This window comes from Physeter macrocephalus, chromosome 12 (assembly GCF_002837175.3).
Source record: "Physeter macrocephalus isolate SW-GA chromosome 12, ASM283717v5, whole genome shotgun sequence".
In the NCBI taxonomy this organism is placed as follows: Eukaryota; Metazoa; Chordata; class Mammalia; order Artiodactyla; family Physeteridae; genus Physeter; species Physeter macrocephalus.
Genome location: NC_041225.1, coordinates 17058588 through 17078792, shown reverse-complemented (window position 1 = coordinate 17078792; position 20205 = coordinate 17058588). Strand labels below are relative to the sequence as shown.

Below are 20205 nucleotides of genomic sequence, written 5' to 3'. Positions count from 1 at the left end.
GGCCTCCCTCTGTTGTGGCCTCTCCCGTTGCGGAGCACAGGCTCCGGACGCACAGGCTCATTGGCCATGGCTCACGGGCCCAGCCGCTCCGCGGCACGTGGGATCTTCCCAGACCGGGGCGCGAACCCGGTTCCCCTGCATCGGCAGGCGGACGCGCAACCACTGCGCCACCAGGGAAGCCCCCCAGTACTTCTGACTATCACCCTCCTTGCCTCTCTGTTGTTGCTGAATGGCAACATAAATGTGGCCAGTGAGATAGGATTCAAGGTTGGAAAATTAGAAAACTGTTAAAAAAAATATCCCACAGGGAGTTCTAATAAATGCTGAAATGCAAGCGGATTTATCTGTGTGATCTCATGTTCTGGGTTTGGGGAAAATGATTGGAATGGAGAAATTATGATCATCATTATTAGAAATAGGTCATTTTTGTCCTCTCTAAGGTAGTTTTAGGATGTGTATACCCATAAGTCACACATTGATGGAACATTTACCTTTTTGGGTCTCCAGCCACCTTGATGAGGTTTGGCTTCTTGGTCTCTCTACCCCTTCAATCCACGCTCAATTGTATTAAATTCAAGTTTTAAACTGAAAATAAGTATTAACTACCTACATTTTTTCAACTAATGAGTGACAGGAGTGTGGAATTATGGAGTGCATGATAAACGCCGTGGATGGTCTAAAAAGCCTAAAACATTTCAGAATGTTTTAGGTTTCGCATTTGAATGTGCATATGTCATCTTGTAAGAGCTCAGGGTCCTTCACGAAAACAATCGAGTCCTGGGGACTTCCCTGGTGGTCCAGCGGTTAAGACTCTGCACTTCCACTGCAGGGGGCACGGGTTCCATCCCTGGTTGGGGAACTAAGATCCCACGTGTCGCAGAGTGCGGCCCCCAAAATTAAAAAACAACAATAACAATCAAGTCCTATTTATGAAGATCTGGCTGCCTTCCCCAAATTCCTGACCCCTCTCCCCTCTACCCTTTGTGCAGAGTCATGTGATGGGAAGTTTTGAGAAGAAAAGGAACACAAACCCACAGCCTCCTGGACAAGTTCACGTATTTCTGTCCCTGTCCTGCCAGTGGTAGGCACTCCCATCCTCCCACAGCAGCTGGGCCCCGAAGGCAGCTCCAGCCACTGCCTCACTCAACTGCTTAGTCTCTGCTCCTCCCCGACCTGCTGCTCTTACCGTTTTGTGGACTCGCTTCTCTATACTTTCCATCTTTTGGCTTCTTCTACCTTTTTGCTCAGGGCTTCCACCTACTCCATCCCCTGTCTTTCTGCTTCTGTCCTGACACTGAAGAAGACTGTATGTCTTTGTTTCAAAGACCTTCAAAGATGAGATCTGATGAGTTCCCTTGGTCTCAGTCCTGTTTGAATCACCCCTACAGGGCAGGTCCAAGTGTCAGGGCCCTATATCCTGGGATAGTCTGTAAAACAGCTAGGACATCTCACTGTTGTGAATAAGAACTTTTGATTTTCTATCTATCTGTCTACCTATGTATCACTTGATTAATAATAGGATAATGATTACTCAGTGCATTTAGCTGGTTTGGTGTGTGGAAGCTTTTTAGATAACCTGGAGTCTTTAGGAGAAAAACCAACAAAAACAGGAGGTTCTCAGTGATGAAAGGAGGGGTCAACTGTTCAGCTGGCGAAAGAAGTCTACATCTAGGGAAAGGAAGATGGCTCAAGGCTGTGAACCAGGCCTAGGGGTCCCCCCAAAAGGAAGAGGAACCCAGCTGGCACAAGACCTGAGTTCCTCTAGAAGGAGGCCTCTGTGTTTGTACTCAACCGTGTTCAGGTTTTTTGCAGCTCTTTTAAAATTGTTCTCTTGCCCCCTAGCCTGGGAAGGACTTGCTGACTTCTCCTTTACCTCTGGGATAAGACATGTCTTCCTGTGCCAAACCAGAGGCAGGCCACTCTTACATTGTGTCCCCTCAATAAGCACTTTTAAGTTCACAGAGCATATTGCTGTCCAAAAATGTTTTAGAGAATTTTGACAAAGTTAATTTTACAAAGCATTCTGTGGAGATTGTCTTGGAAGGTTTTATTGACAATTCCGTGCACCAAGATTTTCTATTCAGAGGACATTCTTGATTTCTTGTACCATTTCTACCTTCCCAAACGCTTTCCATAGAAGCTGACTTGAGCAAGGCTATTGAATGGAGCGTTCAGAATTCTGGAAGATTCTTTTCCCTGAAGAGACACCTTAGCTCTCACTCCTGTTCGTTTCTGAAGCGATAGGGCATTTTCAGTTGTATCTGAGACACTAATATTAGAATGTCCACTGACCGAGGAGAACTGCCTACCCTCTACCCTCCTTCATCTTATCTTAAGCTCTGTGATTTTGATCCTAGGCCAATGTGAAATGTAAAGTAGGAAGCAAAACCAAAGCAATGAGCAAATATTTACTAAAAGCCTCTAGTGGAGGTATGTAGACGGGGCATACAGTCGCAGCCCTGCAAATATTTGTTGGATGATCATAAGACATTGTTTTTTCACTCAGGTAAAAATGTCACAGCAACTTTCTAGCTGGGGTCAATGACATGAGGACACCTCTAGCCTTGAGGATTTTTGTTACAATGTTGCTTTTGTATCCAGCAATCTTCAGTGTTTTCCTCTTACCAAAGCCTGAGACCCTGTACAATTTTCATAACCTGCCTTGCTTCCCGTGATGCCTCTGTTTACTCCCCCGCCCAGGTGCCACGAATGCTGGTGCACTGCGCTCATTGTGTGTGTGCTCCTCCTTCTCTTGTAATGCTTATTTCCTTCCCCCCTACATCTGCCCAGATCCTACACCCGTTCTTCCAGGCTCAGAGAAAGTGTGTCCTCTTCCACAAAGTCCTCCTTCATTCTGTCAAAGAATGCTGGCAGTGGCTCCCATGTGCCTGCCATACAGTGATGAATAAGATGGTCCCTGACCTCAAACAGTGTAACAGCTGAATGAATGAGGCAGATAAGTCAGCAGACGATTATATCGGTGCTGCCCAGCTTTTCTTTTCACTAAATAAAACACAGAGAAAACAATATTCATCATGGGTCCCCAGCCTGCTTGTAGCTGGAAGGTTCCAGCTGCCCCAGATCTGACCCAACCACTCCAAAGACTGAGAGGCACTGAAGCTTGCCCTTCCTCTAACTAACACCAGCTTGGAAACTCAGGGCGATGCTACAGCGTGATAAATCCACTGGTAGGAGTAGGAACAGAGTACAATGCGTCCCTTTCCCAGTCTTGGGGGAAAGGGAGGGCTTCCTGGGAGGTGGCATCAAGCTGAATCTTGAAGAATGTTAGCTAGCCAATGAGGACGGTGGGGTGGGGCTGGGGAGTGAGTTGCCAGAGGCAACAGGATGTGCCATTTGGTGGCTGGCAGGGAACGGTTCAGGACGGCATGGCTTGGTTTGAGGGGCAGAGGCTAGAATGTGGCTCTAGTGGCAAGCAGGCATGAGATGAGGAGGGTCTTAGGTGTTCCTCCAACCAGACTGTGAACTCCTTGAGGGTTAAGACCACATTTTCAATTCTGTGTCTTCTAAACTGCTGATCACCTAAGGGCTCCAAACAGCATCAGTGTCTGATAGAAAAGTCTCTCTTTACTAGTGACAGCATCGTGATGGCTGCCACGAGACATGTGAACAAGTCTCTCTTAAGAGTGATGTGAATGAGAAAGGTGTTTTCTACAGTTTGTGTTAGTCCCACTGGAGCAGAAAGATCTGACAGGCTCCATTCCCTCTTGTTTCCAGGACAAGCTCTGGTTTCTCTTTAAAGAATGACTAAAGTGGTTTTTTATTCTGACACTGATTTGGTTACTTAGGCATTGTCTTGAGCCTCCCATGCTGTTGCCTTTCTATCCTCTGCTGTGTGATGCCAGAGCAGGCAGTGAGCTGGCTGCAGTTGCTGGGCTTCCTGGAACTGGCTTTCTGTTAATATCTGCCCATAGGAGGCAATGGTTGGAGATTAGAAGGCAGAGAAAGGAGAGAAGCTTCCTGCTTCTGGAAGTTGTTGGCAACAGTTGCAAAAACAGTGGGGGTGGGGTGATTCCTGTCTCCAGCCGCCAGGCTAAGGCAGCATCATTTCAGGGTTCCAGACCAATAGCAACAGTTCTCCAATAGTGCATCAGCAGATGCAAGCTCCAGGTGTCCACCCAGGGGCACTAGCGGCCTCTGATCCTTGGGTATCCATCCTGCATCCTCTTTGTTCTTCATGCCCCTTCTTCCTTCATTCAGCCCTTCCAGCACCTTTGCAAGCAATCTCCTGTATAATATTCCCTCCATCCAAAATACCTAGGATAGTTTCCTTCCTTCCCTTCCCTTCCCTCCCTCCCCTTTTTCTTTCCTCCCTCCCCCCTTTTTCTCCCTTTCTTCCTTTCTCTTTCTTCCTTCCTTCCTTCCTTCCTGCCTGCCTTCCTGCCTTCCTTTCTCTCTCCCTCCCTCCCTCCCTCCCTTCCTTCCTTCCTTCCTCCCTCTCTCTCTCTCTCTCTCTCTCTCTCTCCTCTCTTTCTTTCTTTCTTTACTCCTGGTCCATGGCTGATACAGACACATACTTGTAGAGTTGTGTTCAGTTGCTATAAAAGAGGGTACAGAAACACTAGGTCTATGAAAAAGATGACAGAGATTATGTTGTCCTGATACCCAGAAGTCCAATGGCCTGATATTTGGCAATCATGGTCCTGGGTGTATTAATTGAGTAAAGGTTTTTATCCTGTTTGAAATGTATTGATGGAGTAGCATAGTTGAGCTGCTCAAATTGGTTTCATGCATGGATGGATTTCAGATGCAGGGCTGTTGATCCAGCATCTTTTCCAAGTACCAAATTCACAGAGGAAGAAAAAGAAAAGAAAAAAGTGGCCAAGGCTCTGAAATTCTCTAGCACAAAATTCTCTTCCATCATGCCTTTGGAGTATACATCAAATAGAATAAAACCAGTGAGTCAGCTTTAGTGGTGTGGCTAAGGCACTTAGTAGGGAAGAGTGATCCCTTCAAGCCTCCTAAACTTCCTGCCATGTGGCATTGCCGAGGGCGCTTGTTCCCAGTAAGATGGTTGGATTCTCTTTTGTTTTGGGGTTTTCTTGAAAAATTTTTGCAATGTCTTATATACATATATAAACACCACTGGCCACAACACTTCAGTATGGTAAGGGCTTATAATTCCATAATCATGTAGCCACACAGCCTGGCTTTTGTCTGAATAACCTGATAGGTACACCTACCCCAACAGCGTGAATGTGAACGAATAAGAAAGGCATCTTTCAGGGGTTCTTTCACAAAGAGATGAGTGAAGGTGTGGGGAGAAAGTGTAAAAATGAAAAATGAAAAATAATTTAGCTCTCTGCTATCCTTCATCTGGATAAACCTTAATGTCCACCTAGAGCTGAATATTAATGTGGTGGTTGGTTCTATTTGAATTCTCCCATTAATTTCTTGGACCTCATGTGCCCTGATTACGCAACAGAAATACTGTGTACCTGTGTCTGAAACACTCTGGTTAACAAAGAATTAATACGCTCTTACTGCCCACCCTGGTCCTGGTTCCCCTCTAACTTCTAGACTAAAGGGATAGAACACACCATTTATCAAGTAAAATGGGAGGGCTCCTACCACCTCTGCATGAGCCATTAAAAAACAAACAGGAATGTGATGTGACGTGCTTCCTCTTGAAGCCTTTACAATGGAAAAAAATCCCATTTGAGCCAGTAGCCAAGAAACCAGAATCACGACATTTAACAACACTCATAAATGATGCAAGTTTGATTGTTCATGCATGGAGGGGACCGGAGCAGGAAGGAACTAAAGATCATGTGTTTGATTTCTTAGAAGTTGATTGCTGCAGGCATGGTCGCCACCAACAACGACTCCCCATCAAAGTGATAAAAGGAAAAGATTAGCTTCCTGTGTAAACTCTGTTTTTAGGTCAGATGTCACCTCCAGGAAGCCTTCTCCACCCTTGAGAATCTGATTGAGGGTCCATCCTATCTTCTGTCCTGGTAGCTTGAGTTTATGGTGCTGTCTGTGGTCTACTTCCTTACCCACCTCTCCCACTAGTTGGTGAGCATCCCTGGGTAGGCACCAGCTGCCTCTGCACATCTTAGGCACTCCAGAAACATCTGTGGAAAGAACAGCCACCGCATCACAGTTTTGTTGGAGACGGAGCATAGAATGGTGAAGTTACAGGCAGAACTTCTAGCCTAAGTCCCTCCCCAGTTTCCGCCGACTGTGTGAACTTAAAGGCCAGGATAAGGCAAAAAGAGAAGGTGCAGAATAACGAAGCTAGAGAATCATCGCGGAAAAGATAAAAAAGAGAAAAAGAACTAGACTGGACTCGGTGGGGTTAGGAACCCCTTTAATTGTTTATTAAACAAGTTCCACAGACATAGTCGGCAAATCCAGGATCGTGTGCTCTGCAAAGTGAGGGTGAATGATCAATCCATTCTAACGCATACCTTGGCATATATCGCATGCCGTTCTGACTTCTTAGGACAACGAACTGAAATCCAGGCTTTCCAGAGCTAAAACGTGATTGGTTTGTGACAAGTTTAACTGTATCACCAGATTTCTTCCAAAACCTGTCCTGCTGCCAGATGGAGTAGCAACAAACGATCAAGAAGGCCCCCTAAGGAAGGTAGTTCTGTTTTTCCTGCTTTTTGTCTTCTGCTGTGGGTTCGCCACTAACCCTCTTCCAGGAGGAATTCTGCCATCTATATCCTGAATAAGCCCATTGAGTCTGTAGTTGAAGCTTGTCCTTTGCAGCTTTCCTTTCTCTCTGACATATGCCTCTGCTGATAGAATGTTTGTGAATGCTTTCATTTCCTTCCCTCACTGAGAGAGAAAAAATGGAGAAAGTGGAGAGAAACCCATCTTTTTAATATTCATCCACTCAACAACATTTTGTCAATTGCTGAAGGTGTAAGCAGAGAGGTACAGGAATGGTGGAGGGGCTCTGGAGTCAAACTGACCTGGGTTTGAATTGTGGTTCCATCATTTACTAGTACCTACATTACTATTTGTATCAGTTTGTTTGGTACTACTGTTTGTACTATTAACGTCTCAGGGCCTCCAGTTTCTTCCTCTGTAGAATGCAAATAGGAGCTACCTGGGCTATTTGGTTTTTTGTCCAGTCTTGTGGACCGGGCTTTGTCAAATGGTAGTGCTTTCTTCATCTGCAAGGAAATTGCTTGCCTGTCATTGAGCATTGTAGAACAAGGCCTAGGGCTTTCCATTGCCAAGAGATATTTCAGGCAAGGTTTATCAAACAATGTATCAAAGGTTTTATCCGAGAGTGGTTTCAGCCTTTATTACTTACATCTGGTCATGAAATTGTTGCCAGTTTGCTACTAGGAAATGTCTTTGTCATAGATTACAGGAAATCTGGCCCTCAGGCCAGTTACTAAGCCAAGTCACAGTACATACAAGATACTAAGAAAAACTGGGGCAGACCACTCGGGCTTTCTATAGATGATTATCTATTTGGTTCCAAAGTTAACCTCCAACTTTATGAAATGGTGATTGATTAGGACATGTGGCTCTGGAGAAAGGGGCAGGACAGCGTGGTGTAGCGGAAAAAATCAGAGGCTTTAGCACCCAAACAATCTGCATTTAAATCCTAATTTATATTATCTTCTTCCCAGTCGCTTAAGCTAGTCCTTCTCCCTAAGTCCTGGTCTCCTCATAGGTAAACTGGGGATAACGATGCCTATCGCTGGGGATGTCTCGAGAGCCAGAGACATCGGTGAGGTGCCTGGACGCGCGGGGCCTCGGAAGCTCTTGCTGGATTAGGTCGGGAGCCGCCCCGGGATCTGTCACCGGGAATGCCTCCCTGGCAGGATGGCGGGGACGGGACCCCAGCTGAGGGTAGGGGCTGGGGCCGGGGCACCCCGGGTGGTCGGGTCGCGCCCCAGGCGGAGGCTGGGGGCTCCCCGGGGCCTTTTGCTGGCAGCCTGAGCGGCCTCCGCGCACACGCCCGGGAGGATTAAACCAGATGTGGCGGCCGGGCGACGCCGAGCGCTCAGAGGCCGAGACCGGAGACCCAGACGCCACTCCAGACCCCGCGGTGACGGTAAATGAAGCGGGGGAGATCTCACGAGAATGATACAGGCTGCGAGACGGCGCCCCTAAATGACAGCTAGGCGGGCCTCTGGCGGGCGGCTCGGCCGCGCGGGGGCGCCCGGTGGACGGCGCGCAGCACCGGCGGCCAATGGCTGGCGGGGTCGCGGGCGGGGCCGGGAGCGGGGGCAGCAGTGCTCCAGCGGCGGGGCGGAGCCAGGCGGGGAGGCGGGGCGCCCGGCAGCAGCGGCGGCGGCCACAGCAACCTCCGCGGCGGCCGCGGCAGGACTGGCAGCGCCGGCGGCGGGTGAGGGGCTCGCGGCGGCGGCGACGGCGACGGCGACGGCGGCGCGCCGGCAGCTTCGAGGTGGTGCGCAGGGCGGCTGCGCGGAGGGCGCGGGGTTGAGGGGCGGCCCCGGGTCGCGGGAGATCCACCTGCTGGTAACGGAGCAGCCTGCGCCGCGGCCCGGCCTGGAGCTCGTGCGCCTCCGGCTGCTGCGGGGCCGGCTCTGGGCGCGGGCGAGCCGGGCCTCGGGGCGGGGCGCGGCTGGGCCGCCCTCGGTTCGCCGTCAGCCCCGCTCCGCCGCCGCCGCAGCCCCGGGGTGCTGCGCGCTCTCGGGGTGGCCGGCCGGGCGCCTGGTGCTTTCTCGGCGCTCCTAGGCGCGGCGGGGCTTGTCGACTTTGGGGCAAAGTGGAGGAAAGTGGGGGTTTGGGGATGCAGAGGGGGAGAGAGAGTTGCCCGCAGGACCTGCTGCCCCAGGGCGCACGCCTGTCCCGGAGTCGGCGGCGTCCCGGGGCTGCGGGGCAGGTGCGGCGGGGTCGAGGCGGCCCGGGCGCAGGGGCTGGGGCTGCTGCCGGGTCGGCGAGGCGTGCACAGTCCTGGCGAATCTTCCTACAAAGTCAAGACCCGCCGGTCCTCTGTGCAAGCGCACACCCATCCCCAGGCCTCAGTTCCCCCTTAACGAGGAAGCTGCAAGTGGGACCCTCGGGTTGGGGCCAGGTGATTCCACTGAGTGTACCCGGTGACAGCGCGAAGGCGTGTTTTATGAGCTGGCAGACCACTCGCGCGCCCGCTTTTTATTTCTCGCAGCGTGTGTTTCTCTGGAGCCCGTTCATTGCTTACAATCCGAATTGCGAAATATAAGCAGGCGCAGCGCATGTTTTCAGTGCTTTCCATATATTTTGGTGTTGTGCTTTTGCTGTCGGACGACTTCTGATAAAATAGAATGACAACGTCGTTCGTTCGAATTTAGAACCTAAATTTAGAAGTGAATAATATGCGTTTAGTGGTTTATGTTTCTTTTTCTGAATGTTTTAAAAAAAAAGTTCCATTAACAGGTTATCCTAACAAAGGTTTCTTTAGCCCCCACGTGTAAATCTGAAAACGCACAGGATGAAATTATGTAAGCTGTATTGACGAAAAATAGAAATCCTTTTATAAACGTATAACCAGTGAATTTTAACATAATTGCGGTGTATAAAGTTGTAGGGCTTACATCACGGATTTCATGATGGTGCCTTTCCTTCAGGCATCTCTCCTGTCTGTGGGATGGTAATTAAGCCATATGTTAAGTGTTTTCGGCCATAGAACATATTGACTATTTCAGAGAACACTTTAAAATCCAACAAAGGTTATGTATCTAATAATAATGTAAAGGACTGCAGCCCTTAAAAGACTGTTAATAAAACAGATTTTTCAGTGTGAGATCTAGAGTTGAAAGTTCCATACAGCTTTGTCAGGATGGAGAAGATGACCAGTAACTTTAGCCACTGCCTTTTTTGTTGTTAAGAATTCATATGTGTTAAGTGATAGTCACAGAGAGTGTCAAGGTGTTAGACTGAAATTTTTACAAATGTGGACAGTGATGAAAAATATGGGTTACTTCTTCTCTTGCTTTAGGTAGTCAGTCAATCCAAAGGGCTCTTGGCTGTCCAGCCTCACCTCTCCTGTTTTGAGAGCATGGGGGTCATTGGTTTTACTCTTGTTCTGTGCAGTTAAACTTCATTAGTGTGGAAACCCTAATTAAAAATGTATGATGACATTCTTCCTGAGTAAAATGCTCTTGTATTTCTCTTGCAGAATTTCAGGTCTTATTTGTTGGCAGAGTTCATTATAAGTATTTTCTTCAAACCAGAGATTAATTACTTCCTGGATCCAATATTTAATATTCCTTATGTTTTTCCGGTTACCAATACTATATAGCCTACTTTGATTATAGCATTCTTTCACTTTTACTTGTCTCTCTACCCATTTATACTGAATTTTATGGGATTTATTTGTATTTAATAAAACTATGTTTCAAACTATCCTTTATTTTCTGATTCTCTGCTTCTCTGCTTCCCCATGATTATTGACTGAATGTCTACTCTAATAACCTGTGTACTTTTAGTTCTTTTACCAGGACAGAATCCTTCTTGAAGTAAGGTAGGGCTAAGGATATAGCAACAGAAAGTTATATGAATTTTTATATGATGCCACAACAGGATTAAAATTCCAAGTTACATAATTCACTGAGTTATCCCTTCTCTTTTTATAATCAGAATTCATTATCGAGTGCTTATTGATATAAGACAATATATTAGGCACTTTATGGAAATGAGTTGAAATTCTAGGATTTCACCATGAAGACTGTTGACATGGATATGTTAGAAGGTGAATAAGTTTGGTTTTAGAAAATTATCATAACTTGAACGTGAGAATATCTTTGGAGTTCTTTGTTTGTGGAGACTAAGGGGAGGAGAGTTCGGTGCTTCTAGAATATTATACCACAGAGCTGCTGGCCAAGGAGGATTAACAGGCTGCCTGGGTGTGAGTGTGGCAGGGGAGGGCCTAGCCCAGGGTTCAGGAAGTGAGAAATTTGTGTCACGTTTTAAGTTGAAACTTTGAAATTTCCTGTGAATTTTGCAGTTTATTCCATAATAGATCCATACTGGTTGTAGAGTATAATTATTTTTTTAAATTCACACTTAATCTGTTGGATAAATGTAACACCCCGGGATGATTCTCTAGTGTAACCTGAGACTTGGAATATCCCTGGCGCTTCTAGGGGCCCCGGTGCAGGTGGCCTAGTTTGAGAGGCAAAGGGTGGGCGATGAGGACTTGGACTTTGGAGTCATGCAAATTAGGGTTCTGTCTCTGGGTTCATTTTTTTGTGTGTAAAATAGGGTCAGCAATGCCTGCCTCACGGGAGTTGAAGATTGAAGATTTAGAACATGTGAGGGACACATAGGAAACCCTCAATGAATTGTAGTGTCTATCATTCTTACTGTTAATCCTGTGCCCTAGTGATATCTTTTTTCACTAGTGGAGGTTTCTAGCAGCATCACTTTTACAAACCAGCTGAGATGGTAGTTTCTGAATTGCCTACAAATGGCCGCGTTAATCAGCTGCCCTCTTCGCCATAGGGAATTGTCTTTTGGGCTTCCCAGGCCTTTTTGGAGGTGCATTAACTCACCCCACTGGAGTGTCACTTAGTGGATGGCCAAGTGCATCTCGTGGTGCCCCTGTGGCCACCAGGAATCAATGCACATCTTGTCGTGACTGATATGCCCTGAGGGAATGAGACCGGCTGTGCGCAGAGCCACCTGAACCAGTGACCGGCTGCAGGTTTTTCATTTGGTTTTATTTTTTAATATAGTTAACATTTATTGAGAACCTATTAGGTGCTAGGTGACTATGCTTAAGTACTTCTCAGGACATGATTTCATTCTGTTTTCTGAACAGCTTTGCTAGATGGGAGGTGATTTCCAGACTTTCTGAGTTAAAGCAATGCTAAGTGATTAGTCCTGGGTCCTACGGTATCCTGGTTGGATTGCCGCATTTTCTAAATGCTGAAATAGTCCCAGTTTACACCCGGGGAGTAGGTTAATCGTTGGAAAAACGACATTTATTTTACGATGATGATCAATAGCAATCATAACTGTAACCTTTTTATTATTTATGAGAACAGGAGGATCCAGGACAGGCAGTTTTCTCATTTTATGGATGAACCGCAAAGCCAAGATAAGTGACATGCCTGAAGTCACGCAAGCAGTGATGGAGCTGGATCTAGGACCTAGGGCTTTTGACCCTCATAGGTTGTAGTCTGTCAGTTTTCTTTAAAAAATTTAAAACATTAACTATTATTGTGCAACAGGAGGATTGCAGAGAGTGAAGATTATGTTACTCAGGAACCATTGTGTGATGATTAGAGTTCTCAGCTTGGAATCTGTGACTTATTATTCAATGAGCCCCACCACTTCCCCCTTTAAATAAGTAACCATAACTCTGTTTCCACAGGCAAAACCAAACCAATGAGGAGGGAGTATAGTTGGAAGCTTTATTCCCTGGAGAAGAACCATATCATTCTAGTGTATTAAATGTCATTTGGATATGGGGGTAATCTTTACAGATACAGTTTAGCCCAGCCAAAAATCTGTTTAAAACAGTAACTGATAAATGAAACTAATATTTTGCATCACTGAGCAAGTTTTTCTTTCTCTTTTCCCCCTGAATAGGAAGAAAGAAGCCTGCAACATCCACCTATGAAGACCGTGCAGACAGTCCTGAATGGTAATTGTGGATGGTGTGGCTGCCAGGCTGCTTCTGCCAAGCATCTGAAATGAACCTCTCCTGTTGATTGTTTTGATTGGCCCAGAGCCAGGAGTACTGGATTCACCTGACTTCAGGATAAAAAGAAAAAAGTCTTGGTTATCATCATAAACGTATGAACCAGTGTGATGGTGAAATGAGATGAGGCTCCGAAATGGAACTGTAGCCACTGTTTTAGCATTTATCACTTCGTTCCTTACTTTATCTTGGTATACTACGTGGCAAAATGGGAAAGGTAAGGAAAACATCTCCAAAAATATGCATGGCATGTAGTAGGTTTTTTGCTTTGTCAATGGTGCGTAGATGCTTGAGTTAAATGCCCCTATAATCTGCATGTTGCATGCTATCTGCTGGCGGCCTTCCAGTTTCTTTCTGACACAAAAATGAAGCAGTATTCTTGGACGGAGGAGACAGAATTTCTCATTTGAATGGGGTTTGTTTTGTTTTTGATTTCTTGTAATTGCACTTGGAGAAACATGCTCATCAGTGGTTTATATTATAAATGGCAGCCAAGTCGAGTAATAAAGACTTTTGTTTTGGCATTTTATTTTTTATTATTAAACATCATAAATGTTTAATAAGCTTCCTTGTACCGGATGTTGTATAAAACAAAAGGACAGTCGGCGCCTTCATGAAATTTACATGCTGATTATAGGAATGATTTGGTGCTGTGTAGTTAATGATTTAACCAGCATGTGTTGACAGATTGCTCTTTAGGCAAAAGTAATTTTGAAGTAAGCGAGGAGAAATAGTGATGTGAAAATTTTAAGTTTAAAAGTTAATTTTGCTTAGACTATCAAACTGTGTTTCTAAGGAAGGTTGTCTTTTTAGCGATTGGAAGTATATTCAGGGCTAATGCATTTCTTTGCTTTTTTTGAAGAGAAAATATTTACAGTAAATTCCTACCCCTACTTTTTACCTGTCTCCTTTCCTTATATTAATCTAGGGAATATTGATGGCAAGAAGAATGGAGGTGAGTATTGTATTTGGTTTGTTAGAGTCAAGGTAGACTAGTAGTTGTCACCTGGTTATTGGAAGGTGGTGTTGCTGGCATTATTTTATTGACTTGTATGAAAGTAACTGAAAAGATGTGTTCATGACTTAATTTTTCTCTGGTGTGTGTATTGATATGTATATATCTGTGTGAGTATATGTGTATATAAGAAATAAGTTGATATAAGTGGGAAAACGTGTTCTGTGCTTTGAGCAAGTATAGTATTGTTTTTCTCTTTTTCTCTGAGTTGGACTCTAATTTCGGAAGGAACTGTTTGGGGAAAATGAGTGAAATACTTGCTGAAGACTTCTTCTCTGCAGACAAATATATACATTTTAGATTTCATTTTTTAATCGTACCAAAAGGAGAAGACTGACTTAAGAAGAACTTTGAGTAGTTAATCAAACTATTGCTTGTCCCTGACATGAATAGAACAGATGACTGGCCTTAAAAGTCTACTTAGGAAATAAGAGAATTGACCCTAAGAAGAGTATATGGATTTTTTTCTTACCAGGAAACTTATCTATTCAGAGAGTTATAGTAACAGAAACTTGACCCTTTTTACTGGGTCTTATTTAAAGGATTAAAACTTGTGGAATCTCCATTCCTTTTATCTTGTTTCATATGTAAAGCTATTATAAGCATTATTTTTTTGTGTGTTAAGTTGTCTTTAAAATCAAAATTAATTTCAAAAAATATAAAGATCCTTTCACCATGTAGTATTAGAGATACACACAAAAAGCCTCTTCTCTTTGATTATCACTTTTTGAACAGTCTGTAATCCTTCTGTGCATACTTTTCTGCTCTGTTTTTTCTGCTTAGTGTTTTGTCCAGACTCTTTCAGGTATCAACAGAGGTCTCCTGTCGTGCTTATGTAAAATCCCCTGTGCTTTAATGCCATCGTTTATGTAACCACTCTAACTGCTGAGCATTTGGATTCTTTCTAGATCATTCTGGCAGTCAGCCTGGATTTTCCAGAGCCAGCCTCATTTCAGATGTTTAATTCTTGTATACTCATAAACCACGTGCTCTGCTTTTTATATTGAAAGCATGGTTTCTGTAATCACCGATGTTTCTGGCCTCATAATTTTTATTTTTCATTCATTCATTGGTCCCTTTCATGTACCTGTCCTGTGCCTAGCACTGTGTTATATGCTGTGAATATGAAAAGGAAGAAGACACTTCACACCTTTGGGAAGCTCAAGGACCAGTAGGGGAAGATGCAAGTAAAAAAAATGTGATACCATCAGATAGACTAAGACAGAAGCAGTAACAGAGTGCTGTGGTTGTGCTGTTATAAGCATATTCTATGTTATATATTGTCTCATTTAATCCTCGTAATGACCTCGGGAGGTATTATTACCCCCTTTCTGTACATGAGGAAACCAAGGCAGAGTGGTAGAGAAACTTGTCCAGATCATACATTAAGGGGAATAGTGAAGTTTAAACTCAATAAAGCTGGTTCAGAGATTATGCTCTTAGCTATTGGTCTACTGCCCAGAAGAGCAGAGACCAGGCAGAATAGGGGACAGTAGGCATGTCAGGTGGAGGAGGTTGCTGTGCATCCATGAACTTCTGCAAGGGTGTAGAGCATTCGTGCTTTGGAATTATGAGATGCTCATTGTGATTGGCACGTAGGATTCCACGACTGTCCCAGGGTTTAGCTGGTAATCCCAGTGCAGTTCTTATCATATTTGTTATAGGTCTTCATTTACTACTTGGAAGAATACATGACCTGGTCCATGGGATTGGCGTAAGTTGAGGAGGATGTCAGGAACCCAACCAGGAAAGCTGGAGTTCAGGCCAGGGTACAAGTTCCTGCAGGGTATACAGGATTCGCACATAAAAATTAGGCAGAATTCCAACTGTGTGGAAAGCACAGGTTGGGAAAGTTGTAAGCAGGTGTAAGAGTGGGACAAGGGTAATTACATGTCTTACTTGTGTGTGTGTGGCGGGAGTGGGGGGAGGGTTCTCCTAATGAACTTCCTGTTTTGGTCAGGCACAATGCAGAAACTTGGCAACACCAAGCAAGCAACCTTAGATGCCTGTCCTTAGGGACATCTAACATTCATGTACATGTTTCTGTGTGGACATGTGTTTTCTTTTCTCTTGGTTATTTACCTAGGAGTGTGGACTTGCCAGGTCATGTGGTAACTCTGTATTTAACCATCTGAGGAGCTGCCAGGCTGTTTTCCAAAATAGCTGGACCATTACGCATTTCTTCCAACAGGGTATGAAGGTTACCATTTCTTTGCATTCTTTTTTTTTTTTTTTTTTTTTTTGTGGTATGCGGGCCTCCCTCTGCCGCGGCCTCACCCGTTGCGGAGCGCAGGCTCCGGACGCGCAGGCCCAGCGGCCACGGCTCACGGGCCCAGCCGCTCCGCGGCACGCGGGATCCTCCCAGACCGGGGCGCGAACCCGGTTCCCCTGCATCGGCAGGCGGACGCGCAACCACTGCGCCACCAGGGAAGCCCTCTTTGCATTCTTGATGACACATGTTATCTGGCTTTTTGATTCCACTCATCCTAGTAGTAGTGAAGTAGTATATCATTGTGCTTTTTATTTGTATTTCTAATAATGTTTAGCATCTTTTTATGTAGTTATTAGCCATTTGTATATCATCTTTGGAAAAAATGTCTATTCAGGTTCTTTGCCTATTTAAAAAGAATTTTTTAACTGTTAAGTTGTAAGAGTTCTTTATATATTCTAAGGCAAAAATACAGTAAGGGTAGTTGGATCAACCACCTATATACTTAGTATGAAGGTTAAAAGACAAAACTAGTAAAATCATATAACTAGAAATAAAAATGAATAAATACACATATACACACACAAAAATTAATTAAGGGATACACAAAATAAAAATATGTTAAAGATGACATCCAAAACATAAAATGAGGGGGTGGCATAAAAATGTAGTGCTTTTAGAACGTGCTCAAACTTAAATGACCATCAACTTAAAATAGATAGCTATATACATATGTTATAGAAGAACCTCATGGTAACTACAAACCAAAACCTGATAATAGACATTAAAAATAACAGAGGAAGGAATACAAACATAATATTGAAGAAAGTAGTCAAATCAGAAGGGAAGAGAGCAAGAGAAGAAGAGAGGAACAGAGAAGACCAATAAAAATAACCAGGGAAAAAAATTAACAAAATGGCAGTAAGTACATACCTGTCAGTAATTTCTTTAAATGTAAATGGACTAAACATTCCAATCAAAAGACATAGGGTGGCTGAATAGACAGAAAGGCAAGACTCATATATACACTGCCTGTTAAGAGACTCACTTTAGATCTAAAGACACACATAGGCTGAAAGTGAGGGGATGGAAAAAGGTATTCCATGTAAATGGAAATAGAAAGCTGGGACAGCTTTTTATTTAAGCATACTTAAATTAAACTTTAAAACAAAGACTGTAACTAGAGCAAAGAAGGACATTGCATAATGATAAAGGGATCAGTCCAACAAGAAGATATAACACTTGTAAACATGTATGTACCCAACATAGGAGCACCTAAATACATAAAGCAAATATTAACAGACATAAAGGGAGAAATTGACAGTAATACAATAGTAGGGAACTTTAACACTCCACTTACATCAATGGATAGATCATCCAGACAGAGAATCAATAAGGAAACACTGGCATTAAATGGAACATTAGACGAGATGGACTAAATAAATATATATAGGACTTTCAACCCCAAAAGAGCAGAATACACATTCTGTTCAAGTGTGCTTGTAATATTCTGCAGGATAGATCACATGCTAGGCCACAAAAGAAGTCTCAGTAAATTTAGGAAGATTGAAATCATATTAAGCATCTTTTCTGACCACTGCATATGAGACTAGAAATCAACTACAAGAAATAAAAACTGGAAAAAACCAAATATGTGGAGTCTAAATAACATGCTATAAATATTTAATGGGTCACTGAAGAAATAAAAGAGGAAATAAAAGTGTACTTTGAGACAAATGAAGATAGAAACACAGCATTCCAAGATTTATGGGACACAGCCAAGGCACTTCTAAGAGGGAAGTATATAGCAATACAGGCTTACCTTGGGAAATGATAAAAATCTCAAACAATCTAACCTTACACATAAAGGAACTAGAAAAAGGGGAACAAAGCCCAAAGTTAGTACAAGTAAGGAAATAATAAGAGTGGAAATAAATGAAGTAGAGATGAAAAGAGCAATGGAAAAGATCAATGAAACTAAGAGCTGGTCCTTTGAAAAGATAAACAAAATTGTTAAACCTTTAGCCAGACTCATCAAGAATAAGAGAGGGCCCAAATAAATGAAATGAAAAATGAAAGAGAAGTTACAGCTGATACCGCAGAAATACAAAATATAAGAGATTACTATGAAAATTTGTACGTCAACAAATTGGACAACCTAGAAATAATGGATAAATTCCTAGAAACATACTGTGTTCCAAGACTGAATCGGGAAGAAATAGAAAATCTGAGCAGACTGATTACCAGTAATGAAATTAAATCAGTAATTTAAAAGAACTCCCAAAGAACAAATGTCCAGGACCAGATAGCTTCACAGGTAACAGGAGCCTTTAGCTCCTTGAAGAATGGAGTCTTAATGGACTAATTTCTGTGTGGTATCAGCACTTCTTGTCCCTCTCAGTGGACAGTGCAAGGAAGTGTGTGTGTTTATACCCACATCTGTTACCTATTTCTATATCCATCTGTATATATTAAAAAAAACCCACCATGAGTTCATACTGGTCTCTCTGATTTTAATCCAGTGCTATAGTGTTCATTCTAGTCTAGTCTAGACATTTCCCTGTCTCCGTAAAAAACATGGCTGTTAGTATCCCAATATACTAATTATTTGCTCAATCTCAGTGTATACATACATACAGTCTCCTGGTAGAGATATTAACTTAAGCATGCTCTATTAGCATCGTCTCATTAGAAGACCACCTAGAGTTTTCTTCCTCTGAGATGAGGGATCTAGTCAAGGACTGTGATCATTTTAGGACAGATCATTCTTTTCTTACTCAGTTTCTTTGTAAGACCATTGTTCTAATCATTGCCCTCTCCCCCCATTCTTGTAATACTTCTTACTTTGTTCGAAAACTCTTGGGCTTGCACAGAACTACCCCCCCATTTCTTGGTATACACAGATATCTATACTTTATAAGGAGACATGTTTATTAGAGGAAACAAACACTCAATTATATTGACAGTCTTCTACTTATTTAAATTAACAAAAAAATACCCATATACTTTACCTCTTTTTTTTGCATTCCAACCTTTTTCCAAATATTTTTCTCTTTTTAGTAGTATTTCCAAAATACATTTATATCCACTTAATATAATTTTTTTTCTTCCAGTGTCCACATTGTCACAACTTGTCTACAGGAGGTCCTTTTAAAAAGGCTGTTGTCTTTATCTCTTTAGAACTCTCCCTGACATCTTTGGAAGCATCCTTGCTTTTTTTTTTTTTTTTTTTTAATTTATTAATTAATTTACTTATTTTGGGCTGTGTTGGGTCTTCGTTTCTGCGTGAGGGCTTTCTCTAGTTGTGGCAAGCGGGGGCCACTCTTCATCGCGGTGCGCGGGCCTCACACTATCGCGGCCTCTCGTCGCGGAGCACAGGCTCCAGACGTGCAGGCTCAGTAGTTGTGGCTCACGGGCCTCGTTGCTCCGCGGCATGTGGGATCTTCCCAGACCAGAGCTCGAACCCGTGTCCCCTGCATTAGCAGGCAGATTCTCAACCACTGTGCCACCAGGGAAACCCCCATCCTTGCTTTCTTAATTCTATTTCCATGCTTGCAGACACGTCCTGATTTTTCCCCCCATCAGAAGATGTGGAATTAGTTATGCCTTAAGAGTCCTAGTTCCTTTCAGTAGGAATTATATTAGAGACCAAAATTTTGGTGCCTGTGAGACTCCATGATGGACAGGCGTTGCTGTTGTTCTTAGGAAATGGTCATTGGTTGGTTTTTCCAGTTTAACCCATCATGGTGCTGTACCCTACTTTCCTTTCTTTATGAGGTTTTATTGATCAATAGGACTTTGTCCTGTGTTGATGAGCCCCAGCTCTCTAAAGAGGCATTCCAATATGATTGCAGTTTTGTTGGGCAACTGGGCAGCCTGGGACTTGTTACTTAAAGGAGAATGTGAAGTGGGATAGGAAAAGTTTGCCTACAGGTTTCTCTCTTTCTTCACATGGTGGCAAATGGCCAGATGTTACTTGAATTTACCTCTTTGTTAGTACTGGCAGGCTTCAGTGTAGAGAAACTTCTGTTGGCACCTTGATTGCTATTTCAAAGTACTAAAAAAATTTTTTTTTTTAAAACTTCTTCACAAATCCTGTGTATGAGTTATGGAAAAAGGAGATAAATGTTCCAGGAAATGTAATATCCCTAAACTGGATGTCTGGTGCCTTGCAGCCATGATAGAGTTTTCCCTGGTACCATGTTGTTCTCTCATTAAGTCAGTGGAGGTTAAGTTTAAAAACCTGACCTTCAAGATTTGTATTGTAAAGGTTTTTTTTTTTGGTGCCTCTCCTAATTTGAATTTAGCTCAAGTTGTCTCTTTTGTAACTGCAGCATTCCT

At 43.5% G+C, this 20205-nt stretch overlaps 1 protein-coding gene across 6 annotated transcripts in view; it reads left to right on the top strand.

Moving 5' to 3' along the window:
• The first annotated feature begins 8319 nt into the window (after positions 1-8319).
• Positions 8320-20205, top strand: part of MGAT4A (alpha-1,3-mannosyl-glycoprotein 4-beta-N-acetylglucosaminyltransferase A) — a 108582-nt gene continuing 96696 nt past the window's right edge. For 2 of the 6 annotated variants that reach the window (XR_008618813.1, XM_028497059.2), the window contains exons 1-3: positions 8320-8398; positions 12529-12857; positions 13569-13595. Coding sequence is in view for 5 of the 6 variants with exons in the window: in XM_028497059.2 (XP_028352860.1) it covers positions 12764-12857; positions 13569-13595 (121 nt within the window). In the remaining variant the exon portion in view is untranslated. Of the gene's footprint in view, positions 8399-9006; positions 9032-9382; positions 9435-12528; positions 12858-13568; positions 13596-20205 lie in introns of those variants that run through there. The other 4 variants (XM_055088918.1, XM_028497060.2, XM_028497061.2 and 1 more) reach the window with 4 other exon arrangements.